The sequence below is a fragment of the Alosa sapidissima genome, chromosome 8, assembly GCF_018492685.1.
Source record: "Alosa sapidissima isolate fAloSap1 chromosome 8, fAloSap1.pri, whole genome shotgun sequence".
Taxonomy (NCBI): Eukaryota; Metazoa; Chordata; class Actinopteri; order Clupeiformes; family Clupeidae; genus Alosa; species Alosa sapidissima.
Genome location: NC_055964.1, coordinates 18,994,478 through 19,017,463, shown reverse-complemented (window position 1 = coordinate 19,017,463; position 22,986 = coordinate 18,994,478). Strand labels below are relative to the sequence as shown.

The window sequence follows — 22,986 nt, the reverse complement described above, 5'->3', positions numbered from 1 at the left end:
CATGTAGTTTGTGTCTTTTTATATGATATGCATTTGCTTTTGAAAAAAACATTAGGGCTGTAAATAAGGTGTTGTGTGAACCATTAAAAAAGATCACCCCATCTTGTATGGTTTTCTTATGACTGGAGACGACAGCACAGTCTGTGCTTCATAAATCTCAAGTGTAGTAGATCTGACCAGATCTTCACATTCATATTTGTGTATTGGAACCTTGTATGCTGAACACTTATGATTCACATTATCAACATACCTTAACTGACACCTTCTGGGCAGGAGGTAACCACAGATTACAGTTGCATTTCAAATGTTATGTAATTACTGAGCATTAGAGGATCTGATGTAGGGTCAATCTGAATCTGATCTCATGTCTAAATGTCATCACTTCACAGAATATTCTAATTGAGGGCTTAATCCCCACAGGTCAGACCATTTCTAAAAGCCTTCTGGTGTTCCCTGCATAAATAGAAGGGGCATCAGTGAATCCTAAATCTGCAGAATTTACTCTACCAGGCCAACAATCACAATTCTGTCAGAAAGGAGTGGGAGACAGATAAAGGAGATACATGTCTGTCCTTTAGGACAAGGATTAGCTAGTGTTAGTTCTTCAACATGTGTATCAGAAAAACATTTTGCACACAAAAAGTACCATTCCAAATGCACATCTAGTGGGTAAATTAATCCCCTTTCTGAGTGTCAGAATGAGACATGTCAAGTCCTGTGGATGTTTGTGGAGGCCTCTAGGCAAGCACCAGTTAACTAGAACAAAGAAGAGTATGGCTGGAGGATGACTAGATGAGGTATTGAAGGGCATTTGTATGCGAGTGGGAGGGTGTTGGCGGGGCAGTTTCAGGAGTCCTCCTTGCCCTGATTGAGGGGCATGTGCCAGTCTTTAGGAGGCTCCTTCCTGAGCTCCCACACTGGGGTGAACTTTTTCTGTTCTGCCACACGGTGGCGCTCACTCTCCTGCAGAGCATCCTAAAGGACGGAAAGCGAAAGACAGACATGAAATATTTTCAGAATAATCATGTCAGTATTGTTTGATTACAGGCTTCTCTAAGACTCTTTTCTCTTAGCTTGAGGACATGGTATAAGTATAAGTGTATATACTCTTTTGATCCCGTGAGGGAAATTTGGTCTGCATTTAACCCAATCACGTAAATCACATTTCACGTGAATTAGTGAAACACACACAGCACACAGTGAACACAGAGTGGGTGAAGCACACACTAACCCGGAGCAGTGAGCTACCTGCTACAGCGGCACTCGGGGAGCAGTGAGGGGTTAGGTGCCTTGCTCAAGGGCAAAAAAGGTCTCTGTAGGCAGCACAGGCTCCAAAAACTAGAAACAACACCCTACATGGAGTTTCTTTGGGAATACTGAGACAAGCTACCTCTCAGGTGTGTTTTGTTTGGTCCTTGGTCCAAAATATGATGTACGTTGTTTTGGAAAAAAGTTTCTGCTTTTCTGTTTATATACATAAACCCAAACAAACGCAACTTCATGCGCAATCATAGCCTGACGTTGTCATACTCAAATTCTAGTCAGAATATGAGTCTGATACTGCTTTATTGGGACATAATTATGGGGCGTGTTTCAACCGATACAGGGGGGGGGGGGGGGGGGGGGGGGGGGGGGTAAAAGTTATTGTACCGTCAATATCTCCTACAATACTCATTAGCGAAATCTAAGAGATACGTAGTAGGGTAGGCTTTTAGGAAAAAACTAATAGCCTATATCCCCTCCGTTTTAAAAAATAATTCCGTTGAACACTGATGCTACAAACATGTTATAAACAGCTGGGAAAGGCTGTCGCAAATCCCTCGAACAGGTGGTCAATCAGAGATTTCAAACGAACAAGGAAACAACATGTCAATGCAACAAGCTGTTTTCCCTTGATGAAAGTGAGACCATGAGTTTTCCCACATTCAGAAATAATCGTTTTCAGTGATAAAACCTCATTGAAATAATATTGTTTTCCATATGGGGACTTAGAAGCCATCTGTCTCCTTCTAGCCACAGCGTTTTTGTTGCAAACATAATCAACCTAAGCGTGCTCAGACGAGGCGCTGTTGCTCACCTGTCCATCATCGTAAAGCCCGATTTGATTGGTCCGCACAGCTCTGGTGCGAGCATAGTTGCTCCACTATGGAGCAATGCCAGACCGAACTTCCCGACCTCAAATGTTGTGGGCGGGACTAAGTTTGGCTGGCATCCAGGCTAGCGGAACCACTGACTGGGCCTTTAATTTCAATAAACTTCGATCATTTGTTGATTAAACTCCCCAAAATAGCTTTTAGGCCACAGTACACACTTGGCCACCTGAAGTTGAGGGTGTGGTTGATGTGTCTAACATGCGCTTCCCCTACAGGTAAAAAGTAATTTAACAAAGACTTTCAAGCATGTGTCTATTTTGACATGCCTCATTAATTATATCTAACTTATTCAGTGGATGGGGAATCCATAGGAGGGGAGGAAACAGAAACACTTAACCTTTGCAACATACATTTTTGCAAGCTCTGTAAACTATTTTGATGTCCAGAATTCTGGGGCTCACCTGGGCTTGTGTGCTATGGCTCTTCTCCCATTCTTTGCAGTTGGCGTAGTCCTCTTTCCACTGCTTGCAAGCAGGATGAGTGCCAAAGGTGTAGAAGTGATGGAAGCGGTTCCACAGACTCTTGCAGTGTCGGAACTCACTCCAGTAGTCTTCACATGTACGAGGCGACTGGGGATTGACAAGGCAGAATGGGACAAATCACAAATGTCTCAAGAAAATAGTCAAGAATATCACTGAATGTAGGTATTGGACATGGACAGTCTTACAGTGTCCTCCTGACCTGACCGCAATCAAACCCTTTCACCAACACAATAATTGGTACACAACAGTGGATAAAACGTGTTACATTATTTAACTGGAAATATTTAAGAAAATATGCAGACATTCTCCTCCATTCAGTCGGAGAATTACTCATAGTTTACTGTTTCTCCGTGGCCTAAACAAATGCCCTCATAGCCTCTACATAGTCATTAACCATAATCAATTTTCCTTTTTGTTTAGCTGCTAGGTCAGTGAGAGGCTTCTCCACCTGACTATGTCAATACGGTTATCTAACGTTAGAGTGAAGTGGGTTTACTGACAGAAGTTACAGATAGCTGGCTTGGCAATGAGTAACGTTAGCCTGCTAACTAGCTTGAATACACAATTGGAGGACGTTAGCGTTTAACATACAACTATTCATACGAAACAAAGGATCTGTGTAATATGGAGCCACTATAGGTGTTGTAAGGACTCAAATGTAATGGCTAGCAGTAACTCACAAAACAAGACCTCTAATGTCATTCAACGAACTAGCATCAACCAAGTAAGCTATCATATGCTACATAGCTAACAGCGTGCAAACAAATACAATATGCCCTGAACAATAAAGATTAAACACCGACACAAACTCTGATGAAAAAAAGAGCACATGTGAAAACCAATATAGTCCGCATTTATACGAGGACATAAAAGTAGTGAGTTACAGTTTCAGAAATCAGACTTAAGTAAGCTTACCCTCCATGCCTCTGACCCAGCCATTGCGTGTGATCTGAAAACGGAATCAAGTTTTAACTTCCGACTAATATTTTCCACATCGATGGAAACGTTATTCAAAATTATACTTGTTGCTTGAAAAAGAGTATCGTTTTCAGGAGTGGCATTTAGGCAGATAGCCTACCTACGCAGCTAGTGCTTCTTAACCATGGATTGCAACCTGATTGCATTGCGACAATGATCATGGATTGAAGAGAACTGTCTAAATGTCATGAGATCATTTTGGTGGGGATGTTTCAGTGTCTGTGTAGGTGGTCATATGTCATTGGGATGTTATTTTAGATGCAGGTCTGTACAACTAAAAAGTTGTGCAGGTGGTGATATCTTTTATACCAATATACCTCATTCCCTCCCCAAATTCTCTCACGTTCTCTAAACATATAACAGGAATGCAAAACATTACTAGAGGAAACAATTTATTGAAATTCTTTAAATGAATGTTATAAATTAACATTTGTTTTATGTTGGTCTTACAAATGACCAACACCAATGGTTTGAAAGAGTTTCTCCATATCCACACTTAATTATTCTATACAAATTCAAGAAGTCACCCCCACCGTAAAGAAAAGCATTTACACAATGCCTTGTTCTTTCACTCACTCATATCTGAGAAAAAAAAAAAAAAAACATCAGTTCTGGAAGGAGAGTGTAAAGAAAGAGAAAAAGCAAATGGATCCAAATCAGCTTTGCTTGTTTGTTTATTTGTAACGACTTGAGCATTGTTTGGTCTGTTGTTCACGGCTTGCGACCTTTCTTGCGCAGAGACTGGCCTTCTCCAGAGAACGCAATAAAATTGTTTCCTGCGTCGTCCTGGAAACACACAGTCAAAAGCCACATAATGTGAGTAATGGATTACCAACAACTAGTGCTACATTCCTCTTCCCCTGCTTGTGCATCACACAGTACGGGGTGATACTTTTTTTTAACAGAACACAAGCTGGTAAGTTTTCATGGAGTGCATTACAACTGGTCATTTTTTTTCATGGAGTGTATTACACACAGACATTAACTGATTAAGACATCTGCCATTCTGATCTGATCCTCTTTCCCATGGCAAATATCTGCTAAAAGAGATGTGTGTGTGCAACTGTGCATGCATGAGCATCAAGTCCCATCTCTCCTACTCACTTCCTCTATTCTGCGTGCCTGTGGCCGGTAGTTCCTCATGAATGTGATGCGACCGAGTTTGAACTCATAGTTGGGGATCCCACTGTGGGTGCATAGATTGGATTTAGATTAGGCATTACTGTAACTCTTTAATACATACAGCAAGTAGACCCACACATGAAAAGCATCCACAACATGAACTAAACATTGTAAACTGTAAATACTGTAACTGTAAATAACATAATATAAATCCCATAGGTATGTACAATGATGCATGATGCGAACTTCTGGGTACCCAGATTAGTACAATGATAGATATGTGTGCGTGAGTACCCACAGAGCCGACAGAAGTTTTTTACAAAGGCATATACCTTTGCCTAGTACACAATACCAAAGCAGAGACTTTGGGTGTCAAAGTCTATATTTAAAATATAAATAATGTAAAATATGTTGTTGCATCATGTAGTTGATGAGTTTGAGCAGTGCGGTGAGCCTCTGTGGCCGGTTCTGACCGTTTGATGTCACTGGGGTCAATGGGGGCAGGGCTGGGCTCGATGCCTTTCGTCTTCCCATCCAGACGGTTGCCTGATCCTGTAAAGGCCTGAGACACACAGAAGAACACCTCATGAAATTATTCAAACTGAGCCAGCGATCAACAGTAGCAAATCTGTAATTTATACTTTACAACTCCTATTTCACTAATGTTGAGTTAAAGTAGGAGTAGGGCAATTCCATGGAAAATTAAATTTTTTGTAACATCCATAAACACCAATAAAATGTGATGGTATCGTAGTATGATGTGAATGATTACATGAAATTTGAGCATTTGCTATTTTTGGCTGAAGAATGTAAATGAGAAAAAAAATGCACAAAAAATTAATGTGATCATTCACATCATACAAATGCCAAGGCATTTCACTGGCGTTATGGATGTGACAAAAAGTCCATTTTCCGTGGAATTGCCCAGTGATATACTTACTCTGAAACCTAGGTCCATCTCATAGTTGCTTGGATCTGTGTCTTCCTCCTAGAAATAATACGACACACAGTATTTTAGGAAAAGACAAAAGTTGTATAATTTTATAAACAGTAATAATGCTCTCCAAAAAGCTCATACCGCAGGTTCCTCATGATGATGTGAATGTCTCTCTGGTTCTTTGTATCCCAGTGGGGCATCAAAATCCACCTGAGATAAAAAAGCAACATGCATGCCCTCAGCATGGTCTGGTCTGATTACACATACTGTATGTAAAGGTTCTCAGCAGATGACTAAGCTCAACTCATAGCTTAATAACCCACATACATATGTACAAGTAAAGCACTATGAAATTTAACACAGGTCATATTGTATTTAATAAGTGTATGTTATTCATCTGAATAGATGCATTTTCCTCTCTGTGCTGTGCTAAACACTCACGTTCATGTCACACTCAATAATTGATACAGCTTTGTCAGGTTTCGTTTCCATAACTCGGAGCTCATAGATCTGAGGGAAAAAAAGTAAAACATACGGTCTCATTTGATGGAACATGCATAATTTAAATATGTTCTTAGTAAAAATTCTGCAGTTGGATTTGTTGCAAAACTACAAATGACTGTCACCTTTTCATTGTAGTTTATAGCAATCACATCACCGGTTGTCAAACAGGCAAAGTTTCTCAGAGCATTTTCTAACCTATAGAGAAAGAATGAAAACATTTGTACATGGATTATGTACACACACGGCCACGTACACACACAGTATAATGTTGAACAAAACATGAATATGTAGATGACATACACTGCTTTAGGATTTGTGATGTCCAGGAAGTCAGGGCTCTGTGGCTGGAACTTGGAGTAGGTGGCCACCATCAGGTTCACACTCTCCACCTGTACCAATCCCCCTTCCTCCAGCAGCAGGTTCTGCATCATCTGTTGGGCCAAATCAAAACACACACACACACACACACACACACACACACACACACACACACACACACACACACACACACACACACACACAGTAAAAAAACAAGACACAGACAGACAGAAAACACACACCAGGTGTGTTGTGTTCAGCCCCAACAAAATGTAGAAAAATGTATGTTTCAACAAAAACAGTGGTGCGCTGAACACTCTGTTGTTAGCGCTGGTGCATTTCAGATGGACATTGTATAAGTAAGTATAGTAAGTATATATACTCTTTTGATCCCGTGAGGGAAATTTGGTCTCTGCATTTATCCCAATCTGTGAATTAGTGAAACACATTGCACACAGTGAAAACACAGTGAGGTGAAGCACACACTAATCCCGGCGCAGTGAGCTGCCTGCAACAACAGCGGCGCTCGGGGAGCAGTGAGGGGTTAGGTGCCTTGCTCAAGGGCACTTCAGCCGTGGCCTGCTGGTCGGGGTTCCGGCAACCCTCCGGTTACAAGTCCGAAGTGCTAACCAGTAGGCCACGGCTGCTATCATTGTTTGCGTTTCAAAGATTTTTCCAAGCCTGATGATATTGATGTAAAGATGTGTTACCTTTTCTTTTCAACTTTTCATTCTTATACACAGCACTATTCTCAGTTTTTCCCCCTAGACCTCATGTTTCACTGTGTGTTGTTGCCAAGGTATACAGTAGTCATGCATTTGCATTTCTATACTTACATCAACAAGTCAACAAAATCTTGTCATACAATTAATTGTCAACAATTCCACTTCCAATGTAATTTCCAGAACTTCAAGGTAGAGTCCGTAATTAGGAAAAGGTGATTGATGTTTGAGTTCCATAGCCAACCAAATGGCACCCATCCCTTCAATGCTACTAGTAACTAACTAAAGCAATTAGTCGATTGGCTGGATTGGTTTATGTCAGTCAGTTTCTCGTTTTCTTTAATACACACACACAGATCAAACAGCTAGAGGGTCACGGGGACCAATTTGCTGTATTTGGCATAAAGTGTAGGCTCCTGGATTACAATCACAATACAATCGCTGGCCATGTGCAATGTTCTGTGCAGGAATGACAAATCATCCTGACTTACCCAATGCGGCAGGTAGCAGATCCCCTCATCAGCCACAAATTCGAGCACTCCACAGTGTGTCATCCTGTCTGAGTTCTTATTGGTCAGTTTGAACAGCATGGGATATGTGATGTTCAACCTGCCTAGATTTGAGGGATATCACAAAAATAGGCAATTGAGCATGGCAGCAAAGCTATTTGTGTGCAAGGATGATCATTTGTATGTGCATAAAATGGGTTTTCCTTGGCAGTACTTACTTAACTGGTCCAGTGCTGAAGGAGGCATTATTACTAAAAAGAGAAATAAAAGTGGATTTTAAAGTACAATACAAAAGACAAACAATTGCATTTCTCTACTCATTCATACCATACTGTGTAATTCCAAAGACTGGATTGGCATGCATGGGAGGTTATAGTGGAACCTGAATGATAAAAATTCTCTTAGATTTACAGAGGAGCATGCAGAGAATTTAAATCCGTGTACTTTTTCCTCCCTTCTCCACGTCTGATCTGTCATTAGGCCCCGCGAGCATGGACACAGAGTAGCAGCGGTACTGTGTAGAGAAGCGATTCTGGAAGGCCCGAGGCATCGGATGGTCAAACATATTGAATGAAAACTGTGTGGAGAGAAAGACAACATTTACTTTCGTATCAACATAAAGACAAACCCTTTCACGGTCATGTTGACAGACAGGATATTAGGAACCAAGCTAGATGGCTGGCTATATTTGACACCAATTCAACAACATGGGTTGCTTACTGTGGGGCATCAAACCACAGACCTCAATACATAAAGCGATTGCTTTACAAAACAAAATGTATTGACAACATATTTTCTAGTTGCAGTTACGGTGGCCCATATGAATACATTGATTTATCCTGTTTAAATATGTACACAATCAAGTATGTTTGTCAGCAAAACAACCAACTAGCTAGCCACCGTAACTTCAGTGGCGAGTTAACTTGATTATTCTTTATCTATCGAGACAATCATCGAGTCAACCAATGGTTAAGAATCATTACAAGTAAATAATGAGCATATATGCATGTACGTACCATATTTGCAAACTATGAATTGTGCAACTTAAGCAATACTGATCAACAATAGCAACTGCTACTTCACAGACTGCTATATCATCTCCAGGAAGTGTATGCAACCACAAGGGAAGTGACGGAGCAGCAAAACAAACCCGAAAATACCAATCAAAATACAGAGAGGGCGGCACCTCGGTGCATGAGTTCCATGATATGAGAGGATTCAAGTTTTTCCCTTTTACAGTCTATGGTTTTTCCATAATTTAATCCTACTCGAAATAATTTCTCCTGTCATCTGTAATACAATACATCTAAGGTTAGCCTTCACTGTAACTTGAAACGTGCAGTGTTGAAAATGAATAAAATAATGGAGGTGGGGTGGAAGATGCCTCATGATGTATCCGATTGGATAGAACCAGAGCTTTTCTATTGGTCTAGTGTTTGTCATTTAGTCTTTTAGAACGGAAATTCGATTGGCTATTGCACTTGAAAACACCCAATGCAACAATAATCAGATTTGGCGCCAGATTTTTAACAAGGAAACGCAAGCTTCGCAACTTGCTACAGACAAGTTGAACAACAAAGCAGAAACCATTTGAGACGGGGTTTTATTAACAATTTAAACAGAACTAAATTTAAATAGAACTATTTTATCAGCTAGGTTTTAATATGTTTGTAACAGATATTCGAAAGGAATTTTATGACGTTGTTGTCCACCAGGTAAGGACCTGCTTGTAGCTACGTTAACGTTAACCCTTTGAGTTATTTGCTAATTCAAGTTACCCAACTAGCTAGTCCGTGGCACAATCTAGTTAACATTTGCACTCGAGGAAACATTAGATTTATGTGACTGCGATGTGTTGAATAGCGTTATACTAATATTTGTTAACACGCGTAGAGTATCGTAATTTGACGAGTCACTTGGTTTGTCTTCAACCTTTCATTTAGAGAGTAGCACTCCTGGTAGCTCCGGACATCGATGCATTGTGCGCCTGCAAAGTTCTCCAGGTCAGTGTCGAGTATATGCCTGATCTCCCTGATTCAAAATGTATGGCAGATACTTTAATAATACTATATGTTTGTATCTTGAAATTCAAAGGCTTTATTCCACTGCGATCAAGTGCAGTACACTCTGGTCCCTGTGACAGGGTGGCAGGATCTGAGCACCGCTTTCATTGAGCACAAAGAACAGGTGAGACGTGTGTTCCTTTGACTACGCATCTGTTGATCCTTTCAATGTGTTGACAATGCACTTAGCACTTAGCAGCCTGCCCCACACAAACAACCCGATTGTCCGCGCATATGGGGAAAGATCTTGACCAGTTGTTAAAACGGCAGGTGGTGTTTAGTTTGTTATGTAACTTTAACAATAATGACACTTGACGTATCTGTCTGACTTTCACCAAGAATGACATACCAACTTTACAGTTACTCTGACCCTGTCAGGAAGAAATTTCTAAGTTTAGGTTAATTCAACCCCCTTTTGAATATGAATAGATATTACATTGTATTTTTACATGTTATGATGTGAGCTGAAGAACATTTGTTTATTTAACACAAAGTGCTGACATTGTGTGTGTGTGTCTGTCTGTGTCTGTGCATGCATGCTTGTAGTATCGGTATTTTGTCCTTATAAACTGTGGGGCGAACGTTGACCTTCTGGAGACGCTGCAGCCAGAAGATGACACCATCTTCTTCATCTGTGACACGCACCGACCGGTGGACGTGGTCAACGTGTACAATGACACTCAGGTAATCATGGGCAGAGCCCTTTATCTCAGTGTAAAAAACAGCATATGAGCCATACTAAAATCCACACCTGTATTGCCCAATGTGTTACATATGATCCACTGTGTAGATATCTGGTACTAGTCAGGCACTGACATGTGAGAGCTTTTGTGGAGTGTTCGGTACTGTACTACAATAGCATGGCAATATACATAAACTATAATTGAAATGTCTTCCCAGATTAAGCTCCTAATAAAACAAGATGATGACCTAGGCGTTCCTTCTTATGATGACATCTTCCGAGATGACGAGGATGAGGAGGGGGAAGATTCTGGGAATGAGAGTGATGGCTCAGAGCCCTCTGGGAAACGTAGGCGTTTTGATGAGGTTTGTGATCTGTGTATCTGTCAAAGTTCATTGTGTCCTTCTCTGAGACTTGTGCAGTAGGGTTTGTGTGTTCTATACAGTTAACATTGTCTCGCTATAGAGCACAATTCGTTTTTGCCTGCTAATAGTTTCATTCACTATTAAGCAATGACTAGATATTTTACACCATAGTCTCTCCCCTACCTGTCTTGTAGCAGAATAGTGTAGTTTTGACTCCAACTTGGTCCTAAAGCTTTGTTTCACCAACAAGATGTAATGTTGAGTGAAGAATGTGTGTGTGTGCTGGTGTGCATGTTTTGATGGATTTTCAACTCATTGTGTGTGTGTGTGTGTGTGTGTGTGCTAGGGTGCGGTGGAGAGGAGGATCGAGAGGCAGAGAGCAAAAAGGGAGTGGGAGGCACGCAGGTAATTGAGGATTCTGGAGCTGGTTTACATAAAGCACTTTCTGACCGCACTCTCAGTAATGATGTTTTCTGGAGTCTCTGAGCACCATTCCCTAATCAGTCTGATTGGAGTTTTTTTAAATTGGGTACATTTGTGTGGGTTAACAAGCTGTGTGTGTGTGTGTGTGTGTGTGTGCGCGCGTGCGTGTGTGTGTGTGAATACACGTGTGTGTGTGTGTGTGTTTTTGTTTCAGGAGGGAGATCTTATTTGATTATGAGCAGTATGAATACCATGGCACTTCAGTAAGTACTAAAATGAATTGCTCTTTTGAACAGATATTCCCTCCTTTACAGAACTTGCAGGATTGACATTTTCTGTTGGGGGACAAAATTAACAGAGAATGATGTAGTAATGCTTTCTCTCTTTCTCTTCCTCTTCAACAACTCACAGCAAGCAGGCTGTACCTTAGGTTGCATTTCTCATGTGCTTGTGTTGTTTCAGGCAGCTCTGGTCATCTTTGAACTGGCCTGGGTAATGACTAAAGACAACAAAGACATGCTGTGGTAAGTCACGCACACAGCATTCCAGAAACTTGGTGTGTATGTTGCGTTAAGATGAGTGTGTGTGTGTGTGTAACTGACTGTGATGGTTTGTTAATGATTATTATTTTTTCTTCTGTAATTAAAAAGGTGGACCATCATTGGTTTGACAGAGCAGTGGGTTCATGACAAAATCCCTAAGTAAGTCCATATTTAATATTTCATTGACATTGATCGCACACTTATAAAAGACACATCTTGCATAGAGATGATAAGCATGACGTGTGTGTGTGTGTGTGTGTGTGTTTGTGTTTCAGTATGAAGTATGTGACGGACATAGCCACACTACAGAGGCATGTGTCTCGTCACAACCATCGGAATGAGGATGAGGAGAACTCTCTGTCTATCGACTGCATGAGGATCTCCTTCCAATACGAGTATCCTTCACTTCACAGCTGCTGTGATCATCCAGAACCGTACAATAATACAATTATTCCACCTATGAACCTTTCAGTAACAAGTTCGATCTAATCATAGACACAGTAACCAACAAAATGTTTAATGTAACCTAGGCCTAGTATCTAATGTTATGTGGGAATTGCAAGAAAACGAGTTAAAACAATTCTTTACTTTAACCACAAGTGCGTTTATTAAAACGGTAGGAAAACTTGAATACTCAAGACATAGGCCTACACCACAACTGAGTGATGAACGTGAAATGCTTTGAGCCTACAAAACACTACATTTAGATGACAACTGTGTGTAGAACCACTAATCTAGTTAATGGTGAATTAAGTATATAGCATTCTCGTTTAAAGCATTCAATAGCCTAATGAAAGCTTGATCAGTCAGTAAAAGTGTTCTCATAAAAGGAACAGCGGACAGAATATTCCAAATAGGCTAGTTTCCTTTCACAGTGACAGAAATGTCACTTCTACTGCAACATATGAGTTTAAACCATGTTAAATTCGAAAGCATCTAGCTAGTGATGGGACGTTTCAGGGGGGAGAAGATAACACTCTGTGTAAAATAATTTCACAGTCAATGTTTATTTGGCCTATAATTTAGCCAATAATATTTGCCATTTTTTAATTCCATTAAAATTAACCAAAATCTATAATTACCTATCGACTACAGACCCCAATATCGCATTGAATCGCATCGCTTCAAATTTTTCTAAACAAAGTATCGAAAAGAATCGGTTGGTCATGCTACTCCCTCAGTCAATCAGTATTGTGTGTGTGTGTGTGGTTGTAAGAATCAGTATTGTGTGATGTTTGTAAGAATCTGTATTGTGTGATGTTTGTAAGAATCGGTCTTGTGTCGTCTGTGTCTGTGTCTGTGTCTGTGTAGAGTGTTTGTAAGAATCAGTATTGTCCCTAACCTAGCATCCAGTTTGCGTTTGGCTCTCTATCAGCACTGGTCTCTATATGAGAGCATCTGCAACTCCTGCTACACCTCCTGCGGCTTCAAGCTCTGGTCTATTAACGGCCAGAAGAAACTACAGGAGTTCCTCGCAGACATGGGGTGAGCATGTGTACCACACAGTGGTAGCTCAGGACAATTAATTGCAGACAAATGTGTGTGTTTTAGTGATTGACAGCTGTAGTCAATGTGGAATCCTTTCTTGTAAGAATATATTGATATAGCTGAGAATATAGAATAAAGCTGAGATTATATCTGATGTGCTAGTGCCTCTCTCTCTCTCGCTCTCGCTCTCGCTCGCTCAGTCTACCTCTAAAACAGGTTCGACAGAAGTTTAACTGCATGGACATGACGATCAAAGAGAACCTGCGTGAGGTCATAGAAGAATCTTCAAATAAGTTTGGGTAAAGGAGTGTGTGTTTGAGTGTGTAATTTGTTTTCTACATTTGTGTATTTTCAAATATGTTGTGTTAATAAATGTGTGTTTGTGTTCAGCTTGAAGGATATCCGTGTCCAGACGTTTAGCGTTCACTTTGGCTTTAAGAACCGTTTCCTAGCAACAGATGTGGTACACGCTGCTGCCGCTCTGCTGGAGAATGTGGAAAAGGACGAGAGTGCAGCAGACAACTTCATCAGAGCACTGGACTGCCTCAGCCGGTACACACAGACACAGACAAAGACACTTGTTAAAACACATTTTATAGTATACACACTACACCTGTCAGTGTGATCATCTAACAGATGTTTTTGACATGTGTTTTTTTTTTTTTATCTCCTAAATGAATTTGAATAATGTAAATAGGTTGATCAGAGATGGACATTTGTGTCATTGTCTCCCTCTCTAGGAGTAATCTGGAACAGTTGCACTTGGGTATTGATTTTGCCAAAAAGAAGCTTAAAGCTATCCAGCAGACCATAGCCAGCTGCATCTGCACTAATCTCATCTTGTCCCAAGGACCTTTTCTCTATTGCTACCTGATGGAGGTACTCTCTCTCTCTGTCTCTGTCTCTGTGTCTGTCTCTCTCTGTCTCTGTGTCTGTGTCTCTCTCTCTCTCTCTCTCTCTCTCTCTCTCTCTCTCTCTCTCTCTCTCTCTCTCGGTCATCGTCATCGTCATCCATATTGAGCATGTAGTAACATCCTCAGTAGGGATGCACAATATATCGGTGGCCGATAAGTGAAAACATTTAATTATTATTATTATTCTGATAACAGAATTCCGTCCGATATTTTTTAAATTTCTTAACTATGCATATGTAAGGCCCGCCTGGCTACACTGAGCTACTTGAGCTTGGTTGGCTATACTTCCTCAAAATAATGTCAACGGTGTGGATGTATTTTACCATTCTAACAAGATCTGTGGATCTGCGTTGAATCTGTGCAGCCCAAAATCTTTTCATGAATGATCCTCTGTTTAACCTGAGCGGAGCGAGCCTACCTAGAGGCTTCTTGTGCTGGTGTGTTTGCACTTAACCGCGCTAGTCGGAGAAACAAATGCGCAACAGAGTAGACGGACACAAGATACAGTCCGAGAAGTTGCAGCTTTATTCAGTTACCCGCACTCCATAGATATGAAAACGATTCATACACTGTCCCTGGCCACTCACTTGCAACTCACTGACGTCAGGCTCACTTAAAGGAGCCACACATAAGCCAGGGCTACTGCTATTTTGTTGACTGCTCTACCATTGAGGACTATTATGAATTCTGTCCATCATTGGTGGTAGGTAAAGTTACTGCAATTACATGATGCTTATTAAAGCTGCAGTTGGCAAGATTTTACTGATCATACTCACTGAAACCGACACTATGCTCCAATAGAACAACATAAATCGGCCGGTTTTAGAAAAAAAACGCATTTCTGCCTCCACCTAGAGCCTGTTATTTGTTTTGCAAAAATCCACAGCTCCCGGTTCTTCTGGTTCAATCAGAGCAGGGCTGTGTGAGATCTGACTGTCAATTACAGTCTGGTGCAGTCTGGTGTGCACTTACAAGCACAAACTTGATGAGAGGGTGCTCGGTGGTAGTGGGGGAGGGCATGAGCGTTGTAAACATTCAATATTTTGGCTAAGTCCCCTCAATATGTCAGACTTGCCAACTGCAGCTTTAAAGCAACACCAAAGAGTTTTTTTGTACCTTAAAATAATGTTTCCAAAATCGTTTCAGTGGTTCATCAACTCGTAACAGGGTAAACGGCACTTCTGCATTCGCTTCGCGGCCCTCTATCGGCTATAACTGCACTATGTAAGTTTGCCAGATCGGGTAGCGGATCTGTAGTTCGATGGAATGAGACATAAGAAACTACAAATTTGACATTATTGCGACATCAGATTTGCATCTGATGTCGCAATACATCGTACTTTAATAAAACCATGCAACATTCTACCCTGTCTGTGGACATCGTTATTTCCAAAGCCGTTGCTGGATAAACAAATAGTGCGTGCGACAGAGGAAAAGTTATTTGGTGTTGCTTTAAATGCTGTCCCCAATTCACTTTTCACAATTTTTATTTCAAGAGTAATATTATTGGTTATCGTATCGGTATCGGCCACCAATAAATATCGGTTATCGTTATCAGCCCTAAAATTCCATTTTGGTGCGTCTCTAATCCTCTAATTATATTACATGAAAATAATGTCTTGTGTCTGTGTATGTGTAGGGTACTCCAGATGTGAGGCTGTTCTCCAAACCCATGGCTTTAACCCTTCTGTGCAAGTACTTGTTGAAAGCCTTTGTGTGCTCGGTAAGCATCTCACAGGTCACTCAAGTGTGTGCGTGTATGTGTGTCAGAGAGAATCAGATCAGAATCAGATGTGTGATTCCAGATTCAGTTGTGTGTGAGTTTGTGTTCTTATGTGAGTAGGGGAATCTATGTATTTGGCCTCCCAGACATAGATGTTTTGACTGGGAATGAGTCTGGGAGGAGGAGAGAGGAGTCCTGGGTGTATTTGTATTATGGCTGGAATGCAGTTTTTTTCTCCTGTGTGTCTATCTGTGTCTGTCTTTGTGAGTGAGATTCAGTGGTGTGTGTGTGTGTGTGGAAGAGGGCAAGAGTGAGGGAGGTTCATTTGTGTGTGGAAGAGGGCAAGAGTGAGGGAGGTTTGTGTGTGTGTGTGTGTGGAAGGAAGAGAGTGAGGGAGGTTCAGTGGTGTGTAAGTAAAGTATGTGTGTGTGTGTGTGGGTCAGGCCCTGGCCTCTCCCATCTGCCGATGGGTGTGTTAGCTGCACCTTACACAGATCCTGATCATTTGGTACCCAGGCCACAGTGACACTTCAGGACCTGAAATAAAATAAAAAAATCTTTCAGAAATGCACATATGTGCACTGTCAGGTTTATAAGCCAATGAGTGCATATACCAGCAGCTGCTCAGTGGTTTGTTTCTGTGTGTGTGTCTGTCTCTGTGTTAGACCAGGAATAAGCGCTGTAAGGTGCTGCCATTGGTAATGGCTGCGCCCCTGGATGTGGAGAAAGGCACAGTAATGGTGTTGGGCATCCCACCGGAGTCAGACACATCAGACAAGAAAAAGTAAGAGTGTATTGATTTTTGGCATACATATTAGCAATCAAATTAGCAATTTAGTAGATTATGTAGAATGTTCAAAAATAATGCTACCTTTCTGTCTCTCCCTAGTTTCTTTGGCAGGGCCTTCGAGAAGGCTGCAGAGAGCACTAATTCCAGGACATTGCACGATCGCTTTGATACATCCAGTGAGTCTTCATAAACACACACACACACACACACACACACACACACACACACACACACACACACACACAGGAAATTAACATAGACATGTTTTTTTTGTTTGTGGTATTTTGTTGTTTTTTTACACATGCATTTTTTTTTTCCTCCTGTAGTATTATGTTTTTATCACTAGAGGGCAGCTCTTACCCTCGGTAGTGCTGGAACAAAGTACAGCCTTACAAGTGCTTACATGTTCTCCTAAGTGTCATTAAATTAACTTTTGACATTTTGGGGAAGGCTTTTCCCATTTATACAATTATTTACAACACCACAGGAGTAAGTGGAAGCTGAACAGAAACATTTTCTACAGTCACACACACACACACACACACACACACACCTGGGTACATCTTCTCTCAGACACACGCACGCACGCACGCACATGCACATGCAAACACAAGAAGTTTCACACCTTTAGACTCAGCTTGGTGTGAGATGCCTTTCTAGAACTTTCAACAGGTTCACACTCACACCACCTACATGTGCACACACAAAACACACACAGCTTTGCACAGAAACTTCCCTCACCAATATATTAACACACCATTCTGCCTCTTCACCTAAAGTTTATGTATTTTGGACAACATGACATTTTGCAGCAGATACAGCAGAAAATGATGCCTGTTGAAGGTGGTAATGTGGCAACGACACATGCAGCTACATATAAAGTCTCTGTAATCCTCTCATTTGTAACTCTTGTCACAATGCCACATTTTGTTTGAAATTCTCAATGACCTTGGCAAATTCATAATGAAATTGCAAAAATGACTTGTAAAACATGTACTTCATAGGTGTGCGAATATCAAAAATGGACATTTCTAATGTCACAATAGGATATTGAATCTGCCTTGTAACATGCACTAACGTATGCGCTCTCTCTCTCTCTCTCTCTCTCTCTCTCTCTCTCTCTCTCTCTCTCTCTCTCCCCCTTGCTGCCCCTTTCCTCATCTTTTTTCTCTTCTCCTCTCCTTTTCCCTCCATCTCTTCTTTAGTCATTGAGCTGAAGACGGAGGACCGAGGGAAGTTTCTAGATGCTCTCATCACTCTGTTATCCTGAACACTCAAAAGGAAGCTGGAATAAATACTAGAGGAGCTGTGTGTGTGTGTGTGTGTGTGGCGTATTAATGTATCTTCAACTCAGGTCACACATGCCTGGTGCATACTGCAGATGTGAACTGATCTCTGATCAGAACAGAGCTGAGCCAGAACATTTGGGAAAACTCCTACATGCGCGCACACACACACATACACATATACACACACACGGTCATGCCCCAAACACAGACGCATGTAGTCTGTACCACGGTGGAATCTTGCACCCCTCCTGTGCAAATGTTAGATTTGCCATGTTCAAACTCAGTTTGCTGCCAAATACCATCACAGTCCATTCAGTCGGACTACCTCTCTGAGACAAACATACACATGCTAACACAGAACCTGTGTGTGTGTGAGACAGTGAATTATGAACACTCGTTGACTGCTCCATAACAACAAGCAGGTCTATATGTTTTGTTTATATTGTATAGGTTTTAAGTCAGTGTATGTTTCTGTGTAACCTTTTTTTTTATTGTTGACTGTACTGTAAATTATGCTATGTTGTATGTGTGTGTGTGTGTGTGTGTGTGTGTGTTTGTTTTCTCTTTTTAAATATATAATTAAAGCTCAATATTAACCAATGTTGCCTTTCTTGTGTTCTGTTTAATAGATTGACCCAATTGTGGGTTTTTACTCTCCAATTAATGTTCTTGTTGGTGGCTAGTTTTTAAAACATCCTCAAGTTAACTTTCTTGGTACACAGTCATGGGAAGGGGATTTAAACACAGCTGTCCTTGAATTTCCCCTAGGGATCAATAAAGTATCTATCTATCTTTACCATTATCCACTTAAACCTGTCACTATATAAGTATGTGGGCCTTGCTCTAAACCCTGTGAAAATGTGGGAAAAAAAAACCTTTCAAAAGCAGGTATGAGTGTCACTGAAATACCTCTGGCTTCAAGCTAGTGAGCTTTCCTCACTGTCAGCTGACGAGCATGCTAGCTTGATATGTGCCACTCATTCGCTTTGGTCTAGATATATAGCTTTATGGTCAGTTTTCTTGTAGCTCCCCTAGTAGAAATAGATCTCCTCAAACACGTGAGATCTGGCTTTGTCCTGCCACAGATTCCGGAACCTTCCATATCTGGTACGGTTCTAATCTAGTGTTAAGTGCTCACTGTGTACCTATCTATTAAGGTTTTGCACCTACGTCATAATGTCATGTGACCGTTTGTTTAAAACTAGAGTGGTAGGCAAGAATGGTAGGCAAGGCACTGCAGAGAGTGGTAGGCAAGCCTACAACAGTCGGGTTGCATAGGCTACACATAGTTACAAATAGCTTCAAAATTGAAATTTTAATATCAAATATTGACCGGGATGCCGACCACTTGTGTAGGCCCTAACAGTTGGTTTTACAATAAGAAGCAAAAAGGCGACGAACGACCGTTTAGCCTACCTATCCTAGTGGTTGTGGAGGATGATCGTTAGCAGCTGTGAAGTCTTTTATTCTCAAGATAGCCTAATGGTGTAGCCTACTGTCTACGAAGACGTAGGCTAAAATACAACTATCTACAGTCATCCAAAAATGAATTGCCAGAGATAGGCTATGAAGGGAAAAAGTGTAGCATTTTAAACATGGCAAGATTATTTTTACCGGAACAGTTTGTTCTAATTTGTCTCGTGAAATTCGTGCTTGTGGACATCAATCACCTATCTTCTGTCCTTCTATTTCAAGTTATCATGAGTGTCATTTGATTATATAATCACAACAAATGCTAATAAATGAAAACAGAATAGGCTTATGTGCTATAGGCTAACGTTACAGGTCACTTAGGCTAACTCCCGTATGTCAAAATAAACTGATTTGATCCTAATTGTTTAGCGATCACACACAACAACTTAACACAGCAACCCCAAACACCACTGTTGAACCTAGGCTACTGCTTCAGTCATGTAAGAAATAAGCAGTTTATGAATTATCTTTACCCGTTTAATCAAGTCCACATGACCAAAATAACAACATATTTAAAGGCTGAGCTAGCATAACAGCCTAATATAGGCGATGCTGCAATGGATAACTAATAAAAAGTTTCATACAATTAATGAACTTTCACTCACATTCTGAGTTTTTCTGGGTGGTTATATATCCATGTAGATCGTCTTCGAATAAGCCATCGCTGTTATATGATATAATATGTTACAGGATTCATGACTAACGCCATTAATGTTACATGATGCTGACTGACACTGGCTATAACAGTAGGCTACCGCTTTAACGTCTGCTGAGTCTACTGCCTACCAAAACCTGTCGCTGTTAAGTTGAAGTTAAATTATCAAATATTGTTTGATTTTGTGTCAGCTTTCAGAAGGAAGACATGTTCCTTTCTGGTCAAATTTCACAGCTTCTAAGAAAGTCTATCGTCTTCATGTAAACCGAGTTTTGAACAGAGAAAAAAAGTTAGGCTACCAGGTCCGTGTAACGCTTTGCAGTGCTTTGTTCTATTTGTTCCATCCATCGGGTCCAAATAAAAAATGTGTTCAATAATCCAATTTTCAATTTGTTTTAACTGGTCAGCAAATAGATAATTGCTGCTATTTTCTAAATGTGTCATTAGTCACGCAAGATAAAGAAAACAGAAACTGGATTGGAAACAAAAGTAAAATTCAGTTAATATTGGATTTTGGCCCCTTTTTTTTTTTTTTACTGTTTTTGTTGGGCTGAACCACGCGTAGGGGTGGGTGACCTGATAGATATTGGCGCGCGGTGTTGGTGATCACATTTTATCAGCGGATGTAGAGCATAGACTGTAAAAAATAGATGTAGAGATGGAGGGCTATCAAACACAGTTCCGCTTGCATCAAGGTGCCAAGCGATTGATAATGTCAGCTCGAGATCAGAACTTCAGATGCAGAGGGAGACATTGCTGCGTCCTGACACTTATGAGTAGGCCTACGTGAGCCCTAGTAGCCTACAGGCCAATGTAGGCTATTTGCTGTTGAAATTAATAAATGGATAAACGGATAAATTAGGCTCACCGTTGTGTCTTCGTTTAGCCTAATGAAACCTAGTCTAGCGTAAAGCGTTAAATAAGCAAAAATACCATGTCAAACAGTGCTCGGGGTAGCCTGTATAGCCCGGTATAGCCAAGACTGACGTCGATGACATTCTGCTTTGGGGAATTATTTGCTATGGTATTCAAATATAGGCTACTGTAGATATGTTCAACATAGGCTGAAAGTTATGTTTAACGTGCCTTCTCCCAAAAAGTTTGTCATTAATCTCTAAAGTAATGAGTCAAAATCACAAACAACTTCAGGCGGCGCTCCCTTCCACCATCTAGCCTGGCCCAGCTAGATGGTGTTCTCCCCCCGGTGTTCGTGGTTCAGTCCAACCACAAGGGCAAAAAAGGAAAATTAGAAAATTGACGCATCATTTCAATGTTTAACTTCTGAACAGAAAACCGTAACTGTGCTCAATTGAAAATCAAAATAAGCAACAATAACCCATTTACTGTGCCGTCCTAAAGAATGGATAACGGATTTTTAAGCCTATTTTTATATTTTTTCATGTGAATTCTGCAAATAGAACATAGCACTGCAAAGCGTTACACGGACCCTACCATTAGGCTACATGCAGGTTCTCCCATAACGTTATCGATACAGATCAATGCACCAAATCAGGGCGATTTTAACGAAACAACGTTCCTGTGACAGGCTATCAAATATTGAACAATGGGATAACGTTTCATCATCACCTTTATTGATGCCTGAAATGTTGACATTGCTGAAATACAGAGATGTAGCCTACTGAGAGGCAGCTGCAGACAACGATGTTCAATGGGTTCAACTTGTCCCTTGCCTACCAGCTGGATGTAAACAAAGCTATAGAACCTAGAATACGTCACATGAAAAACGTTAATAGATACGCAGTGATGTATGATATATACCAGCTTTTTTGTATGTTCTTTGTGGGCAGTGTTTTCTACATAGCTCAGCAGGTACAGCAGAGGTCTCCTTAATACCCAGCGTAGACTTGACTCCCAGGTTGCAAACACTGGTCCTCTTCTGGCACCGATTCCAGAGCATACTGGAACATTCCGGAACTAACGGCCATCCGGTTCCCTCCTCTACCTTCTTCTAATGTTGGCTCCTTGGGATTAAAGTGAGGGCTGGATAAATAGCTGTAAAGTGCTTGACATGAGGGCAAATAGGCACCACAGTAAATTCCTGCTGCTTGAGCCAAAAAACATTAATCGGGACTAGAGCACCTTCAGCGTGATGCATAGCTGGAGGATTAGGCACACTGGAAAGTCCAGCACAGTTGTATGTCAGTGTGTGAGTGTGTGCATGTGTGAGCGAGTGTGTGGGTGTGTAAAACCAGTGTTCCCTTAGCACTGAGATGTAGGACTTGTGCATTAATGTAACACCTAAATCAATGGATATTAGCCTGTATAGGACCTTGAGACAGGTTTTACTCCATAGGAGTGCAAACATCAAAAGTAAATTGAGACGTTTTATATGATTTTTTAAGTCATTTTTGGGGAAAAAAGCTTCCGCCAAATACTTAAACCATAACAATAAACTATAGGTTATATTATGCACTAACTCACTGTTCCTCCACTAAAAGTGCACATTGTTCTCCCATTCACCCTGTGTTGTGTGTTTGCACAGAGATTCTGTCAGGAAATCAGTGGGGTTAATGTACAGTATGTGCAAATGTAGCAGTTATTTGCAATTCAATTTGTATTTGTAATTCAAGCTCGATTCAATTGGATGGGCAATTTTTTTTTTTTTTTCATATTACATAACAACCCCCCCCCCCCCCCCCCCCCATCACTCACATACTGTTAAACATATATTAAAAGATGTTACTGTAATCCTCTCACATTAGAGTGATCAGGATTACCAAAAACTAGAGTAGAGCTGAAGCAAGTGGGTGAGTTATCAAAACAGATTGTGCTCTACAGCTAAGACTTGCATGCTTTCTTTGCACAACTATACATATACGCTGCATGATTGTGA

At 40.8% G+C, this 22,986-nt stretch overlaps 3 protein-coding genes across 4 annotated transcripts; 1 reads left to right on the top strand and 2 right to left on the bottom strand.

Annotated features, from left to right (window-relative positions):
- Positions 1-4: 4 nt before the first annotated feature.
- Positions 5-3,732, bottom strand: c8h22orf39 (chromosome 8 C22orf39 homolog). Its single transcript, XM_042100433.1, has 3 exons — positions 3,551-3,732; positions 2,555-2,722; positions 5-975 (listed from the first exon to the last, which is right to left on the bottom strand). Exons 1-3 carry the CDS (start codon positions 3,572-3,574, stop codon positions 847-849), a joined length of 321 nt encoding a protein of 106 aa, XP_041956367.1. The 5' UTR covers positions 3,575-3,732; the 3' UTR covers positions 5-846.
- Positions 3,733-3,988: 256 nt separating this feature from the next.
- On the bottom strand, positions 3,989-8,899 carry ufd1l (ubiquitin recognition factor in ER associated degradation 1). The gene is made up of 12 exons (XM_042100430.1): positions 8,742-8,899; positions 8,170-8,302; positions 7,944-7,976; positions 7,708-7,829; positions 6,477-6,607; positions 6,299-6,371; positions 6,114-6,182; positions 5,814-5,882; positions 5,676-5,723; positions 5,209-5,297; positions 4,718-4,799; positions 3,989-4,399 (listed from the first exon to the last, which is right to left on the bottom strand). Exons 1-12 carry the CDS (start codon positions 8,742-8,744, stop codon positions 4,325-4,327), a joined length of 927 nt encoding a protein of 308 aa, XP_041956364.1. The 5' UTR covers positions 8,745-8,899; the 3' UTR covers positions 3,989-4,324.
- Positions 8,900-9,207: 308 nt separating this feature from the next.
- cdc45 (CDC45 cell division cycle 45 homolog (S. cerevisiae)) lies at positions 9,208-18,602 on the top strand. Of its 2 annotated transcripts, XM_042100427.1 has the most exons (18): positions 9,209-9,440; positions 9,669-9,728; positions 9,820-9,912; positions 10,335-10,472; positions 10,689-10,835; positions 11,182-11,240; positions 11,473-11,521; positions 11,721-11,782; positions 11,909-11,959; positions 12,076-12,195; positions 13,154-13,285; positions 13,489-13,587; positions 13,679-13,840; positions 14,029-14,167; positions 15,842-15,925; positions 16,591-16,709; positions 16,815-16,891; positions 17,921-18,602. In XM_042100427.1, exons 1-18 carry the CDS (start codon positions 9,390-9,392, stop codon positions 17,983-17,985), a joined length of 1,707 nt encoding a protein of 568 aa, XP_041956361.1. In that variant the 5' UTR covers positions 9,209-9,389; the 3' UTR covers positions 17,986-18,602. The 2 variants fall into 2 exon arrangements, with proteins under 2 accessions (XP_041956362.1, XP_041956361.1); XM_042100428.1 differs by lacking the exon at positions 16,591-16,709 and having other exon boundaries at positions 9,208-9,440.
- Positions 18,603-22,986: the final 4,384 nt, after the last annotated feature.

Coding starts and splice junctions, on each gene's coding strand:
- cdc45 (XM_042100427.1), top strand. CDS start 9,390: ATGTTTGTAACAGATATTCGAAAGGAATTTTATGACGTTGTTGTCCAC. Junction 10,473..10,688: donor ACGTGTACAATGACACTCAG/GTAATCATGGGC, acceptor ATGTCTTCCCAG/ATTAAGCTCCTAATAAAACA. Junction 16,710..16,814: donor GACACATCAGACAAGAAAAA/GTAAGAGTGTAT, acceptor GTCTCTCCCTAG/TTTCTTTGGCAGGGCCTTCG.
- ufd1l (XM_042100430.1), bottom strand. Junction 5,298..5,675: donor AGATGGACCTAGGTTTCAGA/GTAAGTATATCA, acceptor TGTGTGTCTCAG/GCCTTTACAGGATCAGGCAA. Junction 4,800..5,208: donor GACCCCAGTGACATCAAACG/GTCAGAACCGGC, acceptor ATGCACCCACAG/TGGGATCCCCAACTATGAGT.
- c8h22orf39 (XM_042100433.1), bottom strand. CDS start 3,574: ATGGCTGGGTCAGAGGCATGGAGG. Junction 2,723..3,550: donor CTGGGTCAGAGGCATGGAGG/GTAAGCTTACTT, acceptor GTCAATCCCCAG/TCGCCTCGTACATGTGAAGA. Junction 976..2,554: donor GCCATAGCACACAAGCCCAG/GTGAGCCCCAGA, acceptor TCCGTCCTTTAG/GATGCTCTGCAGGAGAGTGA.